We start from the raw sequence: 15,638 nt of genomic DNA, 5'->3' as shown, positions 1-15,638 counted from the left end.
TTTCCTCCTCCTCCTCCTCCTCCTCCTCCTCCTTCTCCTCTTCTACAAAAACTTCTCCAGTTTTTGTCTCCTCCTCCTCCTTCTCATTTACCAAATCTGTTGTTTTGGTCTCCTCCTCCTCCTCCTCCTCCTCCTCATCTTCTACCACCTCCTCTCCTGATTTTGTTTCCTCCTCCTCCTCCTCCTTCTCCTCCTCCTCCTCGTCTTCCTCCTCTACAAAAATTTCCCCAGTTTTTGTCTTCTCCTCCTCCTTCTCATCTACCAAATCTTCTGTTTTGGTCTCCTCCTCCTCCCCCTCTTCCTCCTCCTCCACCTCATCTTCTACCACCTCCTCTCTTGATTTTGTTTCCTCCTCCTCCTCCTCCTCTTCCTCCTCTACAAAAACTTCTTCAGCTTTGGTCTCCTTTTCCTCCTTTTCCTCCTCTTCTTCTACCTCAACCTCCTGTATTTTAATATCTCCCTCTTCTTGTTCTTCATCATCGTCTGTTTTTAATTCCTCCTCGTCTTCTGTACCATCACCTTCCTCATCTTCTTTCTCCTCTCCCTCCTTCTCCTCTTCTTCAGTAACGTCTTCTGCCTCTTCCTTTTTGTGTTCCTCCTTGCTGTCATCGTCGAGGGTTCCCTCATCCTCCATTGATGGTTCATGCTCTGTTTCTTCAACAAGGTCAACATGTTTCACTAGTGATGTGATAGTAAAAAGTTTAGTGCCTCTTACTGTATCTTCAATCTGACTAATGAATGTGACTATTAAATAAAAATTGTGTTAATACCATCATCTTCCTCTGCCTCATCTGCTTTACTGGCAGCTTCAGTGGGAACTTCCTCCTCCTTTGAGTCTGGGGCCTCACTTAACTCTGCAGCAGGAGCAGCTTCGTCTTTGGCAGCGTTCATAATTTCTGTAACTGTATCATCAACTCATGTGACCTGTCTTATCTGACCTTCACAGCTTTGGCTTTTTACACAGAAATGCAGCTCCAATCTTGTTTTAAGGTACAGAGTGATGGGGTGAAATGGGAACAATGACAATGACCATTTATAACAATATATAGCACACACCACATGCTGAATGCATTCATTTCCCCATTTTGCTTTATCATTAAAATTAATCTTACTGTCAACAAATCAAAGGAAATGACCAAAACCAACAATGCAGCAGTTCGTCTCTCAATACTTTACGACGTATCCCCAAGCCCATTATTTCTACTTAAGTAAATCTTTAAAAATGTGCCACAGATACATTTATTTATTATAATACAAACAAGAAAGAAATTAACATTTAAAGTTCCTTCCTGCTACACACAAAACTAGAATATAGTTTAATTTTCAGTAACCTCCTGAAACAGCTGGGTACTTCTTAGCAAACTTTACTTAAAAGAAAAGTAAATACTGCATTGTCTCACATTATGGGTTGATTATAGCCGTAATGTTGTTGTATGTTGTATGTTGTATGTTTGTTTATAGTGTGACTAATTAGAGTTAGTCCGCCATAAAAGTATTTAGGAAGCCCAGTTCATTCTGTGGCAATTTGTGACAGCCGGTGGACTAATCTTACTGTCACAGAGGAAATGAATTCCTGATGAGTGAAAATGAATTAAAAATCATCAAAATCATCATCTCAGGGCATTAACTGCAGAAACACACAACTCAATCATCTGTCAAGTAGCCAATAATTGCTGATGTCCCAGATGATGAGGAGCTCAAAATACAGAAAAATGCTAACTGTCTAAGACAATCAGTTCAAACACCTCAAAAAGCCTATCAATCAATGAATTGTTAGTTTTAGTCTTTTCATGTGATTTGTTGAGAAGAAAAATATAGACTATCCCCAGACTTATCCTTTAATTGCATTGTTTTCATCTCATCATCAATTCCCCAAATATTACTATCCAAAATTGGTACAGCCATTAATAAATAATATTGCAATAAATACTATTCTGAAGGCTAACCATTGAAACATGTGGTGTGTGATTCCATGCAAAGATAAAAATTAAATATTCCACACAAAAACACACATCATCCAGTATGAACAATCCAGATATCATAGATGTTTAAATTGTTGAAATACAAGTGGCAGCTGGTCAGTCAGTCAGTTGTACAGAAGATGTTTGGACAATGCAGGAGAAGTCAACAGAGGAATGCAACTCTGAAGGACACATATTAAAGATGATTTTTCATGCTCAATATATTGTAAGAATTTATGCTGACTGGAACAAAACCAACTTGAATGCAGAGTTTAATAACATGTTACATCCAACAAACGGTCAGTATGACAAACAGAGGAAGAAATGCAGTCACCACATCATATAGACATTTATTACAGTAAAAGTATACAGTGGTTATGATGCATATTTGTTCATGCCGTAGTCCGTAATGAGTGCAAAATGGAGTTTATTCAAACAAAACTGACAGTTTCATCGTACTTCAGGCTTGCTGTATTACACTGAACATGACATGAGGCAGACTTGATACCAGTTCATACAAAGTGGTCAGAAAAACAAAAATCAATGCAAACATGCATGTAAGGCCACTATTTGCTGGCAACACACATCGCACCTGTCCAAAATAAACGTTATAGCGTATTGCAATATATGGTGGTATTTTCTTACCTTTTTCAAAAGGTGGCAGAAATTCACCTACATTTCATAGAAGATAATGAAAGACAATTATTATTGTATATTACTATTCTTTAAGAATATATGTTACAGCATGAAAAAATATTAAAATATTGTCATTACTTACCTTTCCTTTGTACTAAATGTATATCAGACGGAGGACCTACAGTTTCATCTAAACAAAAAGAACAAAAAGACACGTTGTAATTTGCAGCCATAGGCTAGTAAGATGCTTTTTACGTGTATTAAAACTGTAATAAAAAGTGGAACCTTTTTCAGTTACTACATTTACAACCGGTGTGGCCACAGGTTCACCTAAAGCAAGAGAAGAAAATATGGTAAAATAATCCCCGTTATCAGTATATTTTATGGATTTTTATGTTTCCCAATCAATAGTACTGAAGCAAGCATACCTTGTTCACCAACAACCATGCTTGACATGTAAGCCAAGAACAAATCTTTCTTGTCTGTGAACTCCAACACGGCATCTTCCACAACTTTCATGGGGTCAAGGGAAACTTCAGGCATGATCCCTGAAACATCAGCACACCAGAAAGTGAGGTAAAGCTACTGTACAAAACACAACTTCAGATTGTTTAGTGTTTCTTGCATTAACATCTCTTAGTTCAGAGACAAGTATAGGTAATCACTTATTAATCTCAAATATAAACACAGTGACACCAGCAACAGTGATGTAGCTGATATGTAAATTATCTGTCATCATATGTAAAAGCAGACCTTGTTCGCTGACCAGCATTGCGGAGACGTAGCTCACGAGCATGTTTATCTGTTCTGTGATGATTTCTGCTGTTCCCTTCAGAGCTGACATTGGGCTGAATCCCACAGCATCCTGGATGCCTAATCAACAGAAAAGTCGAAATGAAAACTGCAGTTTGCAGGCTTCAGTTTAGTTTAGGCACACACAGGTGAAGGTTAAAAGCCATGACAGATACCATACCTTGTGCTGTGTCCAGTATTACATCCATGATTGCACAGAGCATACCCTGGATGTATGCTGCTATTCCACTCACAAAGTCATTAGTAACACTGAAGACATTTCTGCCAACATCCACAGGGTCAATGAAGCTAACATCAGTGTTTCCTGAGAAGAACAACATACATTCAGGCCAAAGCTCCAGTGAGTTACTTCATCCAACAAAACAGAAATCAATCATTTTTGTTATACAGACAGTTGAAATCAGAGTTAAATACTAATGAATAATTTTCACTACAAAAACAGCAACAGTTATTGAGCAATAATGTTGATTTAGTGGTGAATTTAGGCAACAAATAAGGATCCACATTATATGTCAATATTGCACCACAAATAATACAAAGGTTAAAAAAATAAGCAGGTACCTTTCGTTATGTCCAGTATTTTGTCCAAGATGGCACAGAGCACGTCCTGGATGTATCCCACTACTCCACTCACAGTGTCATCAGTAACACTGAAGGCATCTCTGCCAATTACCACAGGGTCCATGAAGCTAATATCTGTGGTTCCTGAGAAAAACAAACAAGTATAAAGGACAAATATGTAAAATCAATACTGTATGCTGTGTTCAATAGTCCTTTTAAGCTGTTAAGAGGTTACACATTAAAGAGTTGTTATATGAGTAGAGTAAATACCTTTCACTACATCCAGAATAGTGTCCAGGATGGCACAGAGCACATCCCAGATGTAGCCCAATACTCCACACATAAGCTCATTAATAACACTGAAGACACCTCTGCCTATGACCACAGGGTCAATATAGCTAAGGTCAGTTTTTCCTGAGAAAACCAAAGACATATGTAAGGGAAGAATTAATTTATTAATAATCAAACTAGGTGAGAATTGTTATAAGCAGCACAGTTTTACTTGAATTAATCAAACAATTAGTCTTCTTTAAATTAAATTAATTTCCTTAGTCAGAAATTGGTATTAAAATAAGGAATACATACCTGTATTTATATCCAATATAGTGTCCAAAACAGTATCCATAATAGCACACAGCGTATCCCTGAAGGAGCCCACAACGCCACTCATGAAATCATTAGTTGAGTGGAAAGCTTGTCTACCGATGACCACAGGGTCAACATAGCTGAGGTAGAAGTTCCCTGGGGTTTTGGAGAGAGATTGTTAGTCACAGTTATATCACATGTATGTTTAAACCTTTGTCCTGGTTGAGTATGAGTGTGTTTTCATACCTTCCTCATCTGAAAAATAGCGAACAAATCCATCTTTTGCTTCCGATATTTCCTCAGCAGCGTAAGTAACAGCAGACGTGGGGTCACTTAAATCAGGTGCACATTCTAGGGGCCCAGAAATAAGAGTCAAATATTACAATACTTGCTTCAACATGACTAAAAACATGTGGCTTGCACGAGATTGTATCTCTTATGTACCTTGAAATTTATTGAGCAGACTGGATACTTCATCAACAGCGTCATTTACAGCTTGAACAGGGTCCGTGATGATTTGCTCAATGTCTGAGGATAATAACAGACATACTGGTAATTATGCATGTCTGATGATTGAAGTTCTAAAAAGATACATTTTTAGGTATTTGTGACCTACCAGGGACTGCTTTGTACTCCACAAAATCAAACATCACCACTCCCACCACCACCCAGGACAGGAGAGCAGCCAGGGCAATCAGCAGCTCCGCAGACATTTTCAGCTTCCCGAGGAGCCCTAGACCTTTGGACCCGAGAGACCCCGTCTGTGGTGCTGCTCCACTGGACCTAGTGGCTGCGGAGGAGGCTCCTTTATGTGGAAAAGCAAAAAGATACTAAAGTCACTCGAAGAACTCAACAAAACTTTCCTGTTCTGATCAAACCTTTGCTGCTTGGTTTAACTTTCTGCTTCACTGAAGATGTTTGGTTTGTCCTTTTACTTATTAATGTGAAATTACTATATATAACACCGTAGCTTCACATTCAAAGCACATACGTAAATACTAAAGCTAAACCTATAAATCAGCAGGGACAATATATGGCACATAAATACCAATTATTTTAACTATTAACTTTTTATCATTTATTGGATATCAACAGCTTAAGAGAGGGAGAGAGAACAATATGCAGCAAAGGGCCACGAGCTGGAATCAAACCGGGGCACCGTGAATCATAGATATGCGTCAAATTTAAATATTTGTCTGCCAGAGACATATTTATTTTTTAACAGTAAAATGTCATATTCAGTACATATCTTGGTCACAATTCTTTAATAATCATAATAGTGAAATAAATCAGTGAAAAACAAGGACAAAAAGAAAAATCTCTCGTGTGAAAAAACAAAAAACAAAACTATTCCAACAACAGAAAATTGTGTGTTCACATCAGACCACATTGCTCACAGTAAAAAGTCTATGGAGAAAATATGTTTTCAGGGCATTTCATTGAGGATGTGGTTTAGTAATTGATAACCAATGATTTATAACCATCTTGAAAAAAACTCAAAAATGTACAGTTCTATTATTAGTTTCAGTCTCATCATCATCATACACACTGCAGCTTAAACATGACAGGTGACGAATATTTCCTTTGTGATCAAAGGATTTAAACTTTATACGGTGGAGACGGTGTGTCTGACATTTATGAGATGATAACCTCTGTCTGTGTGTTGCATCAATATGTAAACTCACTTCCTGGTGCAGAGGGATTATGTGAATTAGATTTAGAGAACTGATTAAAGGTTTTATATATTTAAAACTTCCCTTTCACCCTCTTGGGGTGGTATCTGTGTGTCATCCTCAAGCTCGGGTCCTCTACCAGAGGCCTGGGAGTTTGAGGGTTCTGCACAGTATCTTAGCTGTTCCTAGGACTGCGCTCTTCTGGACTGAGGTTTCTGATGTTGTTCCTGGGATCTGTTGGAGCCACTCCCCCAGTTTGGGAGTCACTGCCCCAAGTGCTCCTACTACCACGGGGATCACGCTCGCCTTGACCTTTCACATCTGCTCCAGCTGTTCTTTCAACCCTTGGTAATTTTCAACCTTTTCGTGTTCTTTCTTTCTGATGTTGGCGTCTGCTGGTATGGCCACATCTTTCACCACCGCTTTCTTCTGCTCCTTGTCTACCACCACTATGTCCGGTTGGTTGGCCAGGACCTGTTTGTCAGTCTGGAATCTGAAGTCCCATAGCACCTTGGCCCTGTTGTTCTCAGCCACCTTCTGTGGTGCGGCCCATTGGGATTTGGGTACTTCTATTCCATACTGGGTACAGATGTTCCTGTACACTATTCCAGCCACTTGGTTGTGTCTCTCCATGTACGCTGAACCAGCTAGCATCTTACACCCTGCTACTATGTGATGGACTGTCTCAGGGTCATCTTTGCATAGTCTGCACCTTGGGTCAGATCTACTCTTGTAGATCTTGGCCTCTATGGCTCTTGTACCTAGGGCTTGTTCTTGTGCTGCCATGATCAGTGCCTCTGTGCTGTCTCTGAGTCCAGCCTTTTCCAGCCATTGGTAGGTCTTCTCGATATCAGCCACTTCTTCAATTTGGCGGTGGTACATGCCATGTAGGGGCTTGTCCCTCCAGGTTGTCTGCTCCTCCGCACTCTTATCGGGTTTCTGTTGCCTGAGACATTCACTTAGCAGTTCATAATTTGTGGCCATTTTTCTGATGTACTCTTGGATTTTTGATGTTTCATCCTGGGTAGTGGCCTTGATGCTCACTAGTCATCGGCCTCCCTCTTTCCACTTAGCGTACATGTGTGTATATACGTATACATATATGTATATATATATATATATATATATATCATTTATATATAGCAGCAAAAAAAGATTTGCAATGGAAAGATATGGTGGAGTGAACATATGATCACGTCAACCTCCCTCCGCCTGTGTTGCTATCCCAGTTTGTCTGTGCCTTGTTTACTTCTCCAGTCTGGCTGTGCATGTATGTTAATGCATGTAAGTTCTTCAGTGTGCAACTAAGGAGAGTGACTGAAATGGTCTTTTTTCTCATCTACATCTGTGAATTAAGGAGTTATTTCAACCAAACCAGTTGGTGATTAATAAAGACTAACAAAGACGGAGTTTCTGTCCAGTCTGAATGAAGTCCTGATGTTATGATGGTCTGTAAAATTGTTTTGTCAATGGAGTCTGGTAGACCGTAGCGCCCAAATGTTTTGGTCTGTGATGTTATGTTCTGGTGTAACATTTAGCAGTAGTAAATTTCGTATATATATATAAAACCTTTAAGAGTGTTGTGTCCTGATCAAAATACATTTATCTGAGATTTCAGTTGGTAACATCTTGTCCGATTAAAGATCAGAAATTGCAGGAATCATCTGTCATTCTCATTTCATCAGATCGGTAATCCAGACATATATGCACATGATTCCCACTGGTTTAGTACAGTGGAAAATTCTTGTGACATTTAATACCATATCATCGCCATCATCCACTAACAGTGGAGTGTATGTGTAGCAACTCTGATGTACTTGAAACGGGTGTCAAGGTGTTAGCGACACCTTCTAACTGTGAATGAGCTTTGAGCATGCCTGACTCATGATTCACTTCCTCATATACAAATGCTGGGTTATGAAAATTTAAAACGGTCCCTTCAGTCAGCGGAATTATTCCGGATAGACAAGTGGTGTCAGTATTTCAACACAAATTTATACTGAATATACAGGAAAACTGCCTGTTATTGCTTAACTCGTTTAAGGCCTTAAGGTTCATGAAACAAACGATTTGCTTGTCATATACCACTAATTTGACCAGGTCACATAAGCTTATTCCTATATGTCAAAGATAGAGTGTTGTTGGAAAACCAGAGGTCAGCCCCAGCAGCAGCCATGTCTGTCACAGGAGAGCAATACTAATACTCTGGCTACATGATATCCTGTATTTATAGCAACCAACTTTCAACACATTTTCCTAGGAGGACACACCCTATCAAAACATTGCCATTTATTTCTTACATATATTACTTAGGCTTTTTTATATTGTAACAAGCAGCAGAGTTGTTAATTTCAGTGCTGATGCAGGTGTAACAGTCCTACCTTCAGCCATGGTGATATGGAGACAATTTCAGGTATTATCCTTTAAATTGGGGGCAAAGCCTCCTCATGCAGAAGTGAATGGAAAATCACAGCTTCAGTATGAATCCAATCAGCATCCACTTCTCAGTAAAAAAAATGTCCCAGTTATTCAATTATTCCATTTCCACTTGGTGATCACAGTCTTGTTTCCTGAACCATGTAATCCACAGGTTGAACTTCTCCAAGATTAAAAGAAAAATTAAGAAAAATAGAAAATTGAAGATAAACTGTAAGTTTTACCGGGGTTGGGGAATTTGGAGCTGCCGGTGTGGCAGCATTGCAGAGGGGGGTCTAGGGATGGTTGGGCAGAGCAAAGCGACGCAGGGGAAGCAAAGAGCCAAGCTAAGCACAGGGCTGGGTAGGGTGAGGGGAAACTGACAGAATATCCCACCCAGTGTTATTGGTGCCTCACATGGGTATAGGTCAGAGCACAGCACAGGGTGGCTTCAAGGTAACTTTATCCCCCAGAAGGTCTGGGTTATTCTTAGCTGGAGCTCTGCACACCAGCTGCTCTGGCAGGCCTTTTTTGGCGGTCGAAGGGATGTCTGCAAGATCAGTTGGCTGAGCTGGGCACCCCTACTGGTGGGGTAATCTGCCCACTAAACTGGAACAAATCAGGTGCCCAAGATGAGGAATGGACAACAACACAGATGGAAACAGTCCTTAAAAAGGTTCACTATCCATCAGCTCAAGCAACCTCGCTGGTGCTGTGGTTTATTTTGTTTATTACTCATCACTTTCTTTTTACGTTCTCACATTTGGTTTTAGGTTGCAGCTTCAAAATAAACATGTTTCCAAAATAATAAACAACTTCACCAAGGAACAAAAAAAAAAAAAATATCCAGCATGTGTAGGGCCTATTTGTGACAGCTATATTCATAGTCATATTTTCCCTAGAAAGCATTAAAAAAAGAGTCTATAGACACGCTAGCTGTTCTGTGAGGCTGGTGCTTTGAGCTAAATGCTAACAACGGCATTCTAACATGCTCACAATGACAATGTTCACTTGCTGAACAGATATGATGCTTAACATGTTCACCATCTTACTTTAGCATGTTAGTACATGGGAAAGTAATGAGAATGTCAGTTTAAATCAAAGTAGAACCTACTTTTTGGATTATGGCACTAGTTAAAAGGTTAAGGGATCACAAAGTGATTTCAATTCATCCTGAGGGAGACATGAATGACTGTAGGCTACCATATTTCATGTTAAAACCACAAATGTCAACCTGATGAAAAGGTCATCAAAGTCATTAGAATTCATTCTCTGGGGAATGGTTTTACAAAATTTCATTCATCCAGTAGTCGATATTTCAGTCTCGATGTCGAAGTGGTGGACTGACCAAGAGACGGACACTGCATAGCTTGAATATGACTTTATTGAAATATCTGACAAACAAACAACTGTTCTTTCACAGAATGAAACATCTTAGATAATGAGCTGACTTATGACTTAGACTGGATACATTCTGAGATTTTAAAATACACAAGCTGCACAAATCATTAAAAACATGCACAAGCATGAATACAGGTGTGTCTTCACAGTGTAGTTGCAGAGCTGGGGGCCACAGGCCTGATAATGAGGGTGAGCTCCATAGGTACAGGAGGAGGAACGTATCTCTCCTCCCTGAGCAGCCGCAGTAATAAATCCTCAGTGTCCTGTGGCCAGCGATAGACACGTGTGTTCTGAAGCCAACTTGGGACGTGTTTCTGCATATACATGGTTTTTTTTTTGCAGAAGAGAAAGGTTGGGAAATGAGAAAAGAGTACAAAAAATATGAGTAACTGCAAAACCTCAGAGTAAAAAAATGCTTTTAATTATTAAACAAAAATTCTTTCTGACCTGGGATGCACTGAGGAAGAGAACTGGTATGAATCTGAAATTCAAGCTGCCTTGCTCAATGAATTCATTCTGAATCTGGAAAAGTTTGATTTAAAATGTAAGTACCTGTTAGTCCACTCAGAATTATGTCTAATTTAAACTAAAAGAGCAGATACATTCTCACCATGGAGTGAATATATTTAGTGTGTAGACCATGGCTATCCACAACAGATCCTTCAATGTCAGCTTTATACTTTGGACTGACGGCGATGATGATCAGGGTTAAAGGCTGTTAGAAAAAATATGTTTTAGACACCTTTACTGCCTGGAAAGACAACTGCAATACAAAAGTGTGATACAAAGCATTCAATATGGAATATTCATTAAACTACTATTAAATTTATTCTGATTTTTTTTCTAAGTCAATAATATAATTTGATAATATAACAATAGCAAAATTACATCTTTCAGGTAACTGTCCTTCCACTTGTTGATATCCATGCGCCTGATGGTGTTGTCATATATGTCAACCTGTGAAATTAAATTCAGGGATGTAAGTAAGTCAAATGTGATGTTTTTTTTTTAAAAATATCTCTCTTTTGAGTGAGGAGGATGTAGCTTACGGCTGCTCGAAAACCTTGCTTTGTGAGGAAGTCTACAAAAGGGACTATCTCTGAAGAAACGTCCAAAGAATAAGTTATAAAAACGTTTCCTGAGAAGAGAAGAGATCATAACATTAAAATTAATCTCAGATGTTTTCCTTTTGTAGCTGGTTCCATTTTACATAAGTAAATTACACTGAAAGAGAAAAATAGAAACACCTGTATTGACCTGTCCTGATGTTTTAATTGAGACTTTACTGATATGTGTCCTTTGTGGTAGTATGGAGTGTATTTAATTTAAATAAAGGTTTTCCAATATTTTGTCCATGTACCAATTTACTGTACAAGAAACACATTACAATTTCTGCAGTCCAATACAACACCACATAACAGCCTCACAAATAACCCTAAAATTGAATCAACACTGCAAAATTAAAGGCTGATGGCCTATAATTAATCCTAATTGCCTTACACAATTACCTCTTGTTCTCACAGCAATTATTTTTCCCAAACATTAATTGAGCTGCCAAAATAAACCACACTATAAAAACATATGTACCTTCCTTTTAAAATGAGAGGATAAAGTGACTCACGGCACACATCGGGCAGACTGATTGTTCTTCTTTTCTCATGTGGATGTGAGACGGACGCCTCTGCTCCGGATGAGTTCGGGCTCATCACGCTGACCTGTGCCACGCCCTGCACAGGGGGGACTGAGAACTGAGGCACGTTTACTGAGACACTTCCCTGAGCCATGACGTCATTCATAAAGTTATCATAACGTTGCAGCCTGAAGCAGAGAGAAAACAAACAAAGGATTGTCTGCTTAACAGTGCTGACATGTGATGGGTATGTGTAATATGCAAAGTACAGACTGTTGTAGCCCCTGGCTCACTGCATTTTTCATAAACATTAACAGTGAGTGACTACTGCTTCAGGTTACTGTTTGTTGTTAGTTTTGGTTTTTTTTTACCAGTTTTGAGGGTCATCCCAGGGTTCTTTGTGCTGGTAGGGAGCCGAGTGGTAACTTGGCTGAGGTGGGTATCTGTTAACTGGATTGAAGTTGTAATGGCCTTCTCCTGCAGAGTGATAATACCTTACATCCATTGTATGATGAGGGTCTGTGGATATAGTTTAAACATTTCTGTGTGACAGCAAATCTGTTCAGAGTACCAAGGCAGAAAGTGCAGAAAAGCCACCAGATAGAGGGGAGGAGGTTGCCAGCACATATGGACTCTACTGATCAGCCAAATAAAATTTACATAATAATAAAAATACAGTTTTTATTGTACAGTTTTATGTACTTGAATTATTCCCATTTTCTATTACGCCATTAGTATAGAGAGAAATATTATATGTTTAACTCATCTAAAGGTATTCAGATTTTACAGACAAAATATCTGATCCATTGTTATACATCAAAATACAAAATATTAAGTTCTTTTAAATCAGTAATAATAATAATCCAAAATATACATTAATGCAATTCTGATAGGACTACATTTACTTTTAATACTGTAAGTACATTTTGCAGATAATACAAGAATATGTGTAGGATTTTGAATTCACTAATTGAATACTTACTTTTTTGACACTGTTGTGTTGCTTATACTTCACTAATGAATTGAAGAATAATTCTTCATTTGCTAATGGCATCATCTTTTTTAATTAAATATACTTCCCTTACCATTGTGGTGCATGTACTGGTAAGGAGGTACAAAGGGATTGTAGTGCTGCAACTCATCATCAGATCTTAGTGGCAAAGGAAGCTCAAGATCCTCCTCATCACTCTGAAGCTGAGAATTGTATTCATCCTCCCCCCTGAATATAAGAAAATAGATTTTACCCCATATAAACATTAAAGCAAATACAAATTTTACTCAATTCTTTGGTTGTATTCCTAACCTAGTTACACTTCTGTTTGCAGGCCCTGTTGTTCCACACTGGTTTGGTCCATAGTCACATAAACAGAACTCTCCTCTCTTGTCACCCTCCCTGGTTTCTGCAGGACGAGGGCAACAGGCATCAGGTGGTCGATGATGGAGAGTCATCCTGGCAGGAGTCGATCCTCTACCTTCTGGCTCTCTGTGCTGCATCAGGTCTGTACGCTGCGCAGCAGGAGCAGGCTGACTAAACTCTTGATTCACTTGGCCAACTCTACATGAGCTTTTTTGGCAGAAATAATCTGCACCCATGCAACAGCTTGGTATGAATGTAGCACGCTGTGGATTAGCATGAAATATTTGGTTTTCCGTGACTTCAGGGCTCAGAAGTCGATGAAAATTTTCTGATTTATTTGTGTTGGAAAATACTTTGAGTTCTGGTACTTTAGATTTATCCATCTTAATCCATCTATTCATCTCAGATTGCTCCAGTGTAAGCCTGTAGTCCTGCAAGTAACAGACAAAGCAGAAAAAAATGTTACCTACCTTCTTTTTCAAGTGGTCAGAAAGACATTTTCATGCACAATCTAAATGGATTATTCTCTAATTTAAAATATTATTGAAAAAATGTTTTTTGTAGATAGATAGATAGATAGATAGATAGATAGATAGATAGATAGATAGATAGATAGATAGATAGATAGATAGATAGATATAAAAACATACATACCAGGCTAAGAGGACTCAGCATAAAAAGAAAGAGTAACAATGACTTACCTGTTCTCTGCTGGATTCTTTAAACTCCTGTGGGGGCAGAGGCTTGTGTGTGTTACAGCCTGCTATATGCAAATTCTTAGCTCCTTCAGCTGCGTCCAATCAGAGCCAAGAATCTATGTTTATGTTGCTCAGCCAGATCAGCCAGGAAGGTTAGAGTCTTAGTCTAAGGAATTTACTGATCAAAAAGAGTTTTGTTTAAATGATTAATGAAGGACTATTATTCAATCATTGGAGTAACAATGAGATGGGAGCTATAATTCAATAAAGCTCTCATATGGTTAAGAGAGCTGTATTGAAACAAAATTCCAGAACAGAAATCTGCAACAATTACAAAAGCTCAAACCACAATGAAACAGTTGTTGGGTTAAACAGTTAAACAGTTATTAAATAATCATTGCTTCACCTGTTTGCAGTTAACTGCTCTCCAGTTTCCGGGCAGACCAACCAGGAGCATCGCCAGGAATTTTGGGCCCCATGACAAAGAAAATCAAATTGGGCCCCCTCTGCGCAGCTGTTGTCACCACATCTCTAGGACCTGACTGTCCCATCAAAAGCTTTACATAACTCTAATTAAAGGCTTGCAACTGTCTTGCTTCTTGTAGCTCAATACTAGCACTGGCACAATATTTACTGCTGGTGATTTGTACATGCATGCAAGTCTGCATACAGTATGCAGTTCACTATTTGATGCAAGATTAAGAGCAACCATAAAAAATGTGCTAAAGGCCATCTTTTACAGTCTCAATGTATTTTTATTCAAAATGGAAAATTCTCTTAATGAAATTAATTATTAATTATAATTATAAATTATTATTGTCATTATATTATTATTGCCAATATGTCATTCCATAATTCAATCTAAATGAACGTATCAAACTGGATTATTTTAATATTGTCTGTATCTTACATGCAGGCTCAGGTAAACTACTCACTGTTTCCAACTGTCCAGCATCCAGTACAGACAGTAGGTTGTTTTTTTTATTTCATTTCATAATGATCATTATGTGAGAAAATAATTGTTATTAATGTGTTTGAATTTCTGTCATTAATAAATATTTCATTTTCTTTTTTGTAATGGTAAAAAGAGCAAGAGAGACAGAAATCCCCACAGACTCCCTGCAATGATGCTAACTGTCATTGAACACAATGTTGCTCACCTTCTTCACTGGGACAAGGAGGGGTACAGTTATGGGGAGACTGGGGTGCTGCTGACTCATCTGTTGTTAAGTCTGCTAAAAGGGGCAGGGACAATGATTTAATATGAATATCTTGCTAAACGTTTCCCTGAACTGATTAAATGGTGATTAAATGTAGGCTGACACTAGTCTGTAGCTAGATATCTTATTTCACTATGGACATTAAGCCAACAGGTTAATACCACTCACAGACTATAGGCTACCACCTTTCTTGGTGAAAAACTGGGTTACAGTTTGACATCCTTTCCTTTGTCTTTCCTCTCTCTCTTTTCTCTCTTTCCTTTTTTGAAAACCAGATTTTGATTTACTAGTTAACATTGTGATCACTGTAGTTCTGGCACATCTACTGACTGCAATTAACACCGTCACTGAAAAGTGCAGGACCAAACCATTTCATGCAGATACATGGGGGTGGTCGGTCAATATGGATGTTTACTTTTTGGTCAGTGGGGATATTTAACTTTTACTGCCAAAAACAAGTAAAAACAAAGAGATCATTAATTGTATTATATTAGTTTTTACCTATTTTTTGGGGCCACTGTCAGTCATGGACCCTTGGAATTGTCCTAACTTTTTCTTCCTATACGGCGCCGCGGGGACCAACTATGTGATTTGCATATATCCTGAGTTCAGTCATGTTGGTGTTGAATTCAGCCTGAGGGAAAACCACAATGAGTCACTGTCGCAAACACCAAGGTTAAGAGTCCAT

The 15,638-nt window shown here is 38.6% G+C and overlaps 2 protein-coding genes across 4 annotated transcripts; both read right to left on the bottom strand.

Moving 5' to 3' along the window:
• Nucleotides 1–106: 106 nt before the first annotated feature.
• LOC127361526 (uncharacterized) lies at nucleotides 107–9,045 on the bottom strand (the record flags this gene model as incomplete). The annotated part of the gene is made up of 15 exons (XM_051396219.1): nucleotides 8,611–9,045; nucleotides 5,173–5,361; nucleotides 5,001–5,084; nucleotides 4,803–4,907; nucleotides 4,557–4,712; nucleotides 4,242–4,385; nucleotides 3,972–4,115; nucleotides 3,571–3,714; nucleotides 3,351–3,470; nucleotides 3,026–3,145; nucleotides 2,883–2,927; nucleotides 2,740–2,787; nucleotides 2,607–2,633; nucleotides 771–902; nucleotides 107–678 (listed from the first exon to the last, which is right to left on the bottom strand). Coding segments are annotated over exons 1-15 (2,040 nt in total), but the record flags the coding sequence as incomplete, so codon positions are not given.
• Nucleotides 9,046–10,010: 965 nt separating this feature from the next.
• On the bottom strand, nucleotides 10,011–13,754 carry LOC127361467 (E3 ubiquitin ligase TRAF3IP2). Of its 3 annotated transcripts, none has more exons than XM_051396122.1 (10): nucleotides 13,734–13,754; nucleotides 12,979–13,463; nucleotides 12,761–12,894; nucleotides 12,047–12,194; nucleotides 11,667–11,863; nucleotides 11,095–11,183; nucleotides 10,934–11,002; nucleotides 10,656–10,760; nucleotides 10,493–10,567; nucleotides 10,011–10,359 (listed from the first exon to the last, which is right to left on the bottom strand). In XM_051396122.1, the coding sequence occupies exons 2-10, from the start codon at nucleotides 13,431–13,433 to the stop codon at nucleotides 10,189–10,191; spliced, it is 1,443 nt and encodes a 480-aa protein (XP_051252082.1). In that variant the 5' UTR covers nucleotides 13,434–13,463; nucleotides 13,734–13,754; the 3' UTR covers nucleotides 10,011–10,188. The 3 variants fall into 3 exon arrangements, with proteins under 3 accessions (XP_051252082.1, XP_051252079.1, XP_051252081.1); XM_051396119.1 differs by lacking the exon at nucleotides 13,734–13,754 and adding an exon at nucleotides 13,687–13,717; XM_051396121.1 differs by lacking the exon at nucleotides 13,734–13,754 and adding an exon at nucleotides 13,687–13,717 and having other exon boundaries at nucleotides 12,047–12,152.
• Nucleotides 13,755–15,638: the final 1,884 nt, after the last annotated feature.

The sequence above is a fragment of the Dicentrarchus labrax genome, unplaced genomic scaffold (genome assembly GCF_905237075.1).
Source record: "Dicentrarchus labrax unplaced genomic scaffold, dlabrax2021, whole genome shotgun sequence".
NCBI lineage: Eukaryota > Metazoa > Chordata > Actinopteri > Moronidae > Dicentrarchus > Dicentrarchus labrax.
The sequence above is the reverse complement of the archived record's forward strand: the minus strand, read 5'-3'. Positions and strand labels throughout refer to the sequence as shown.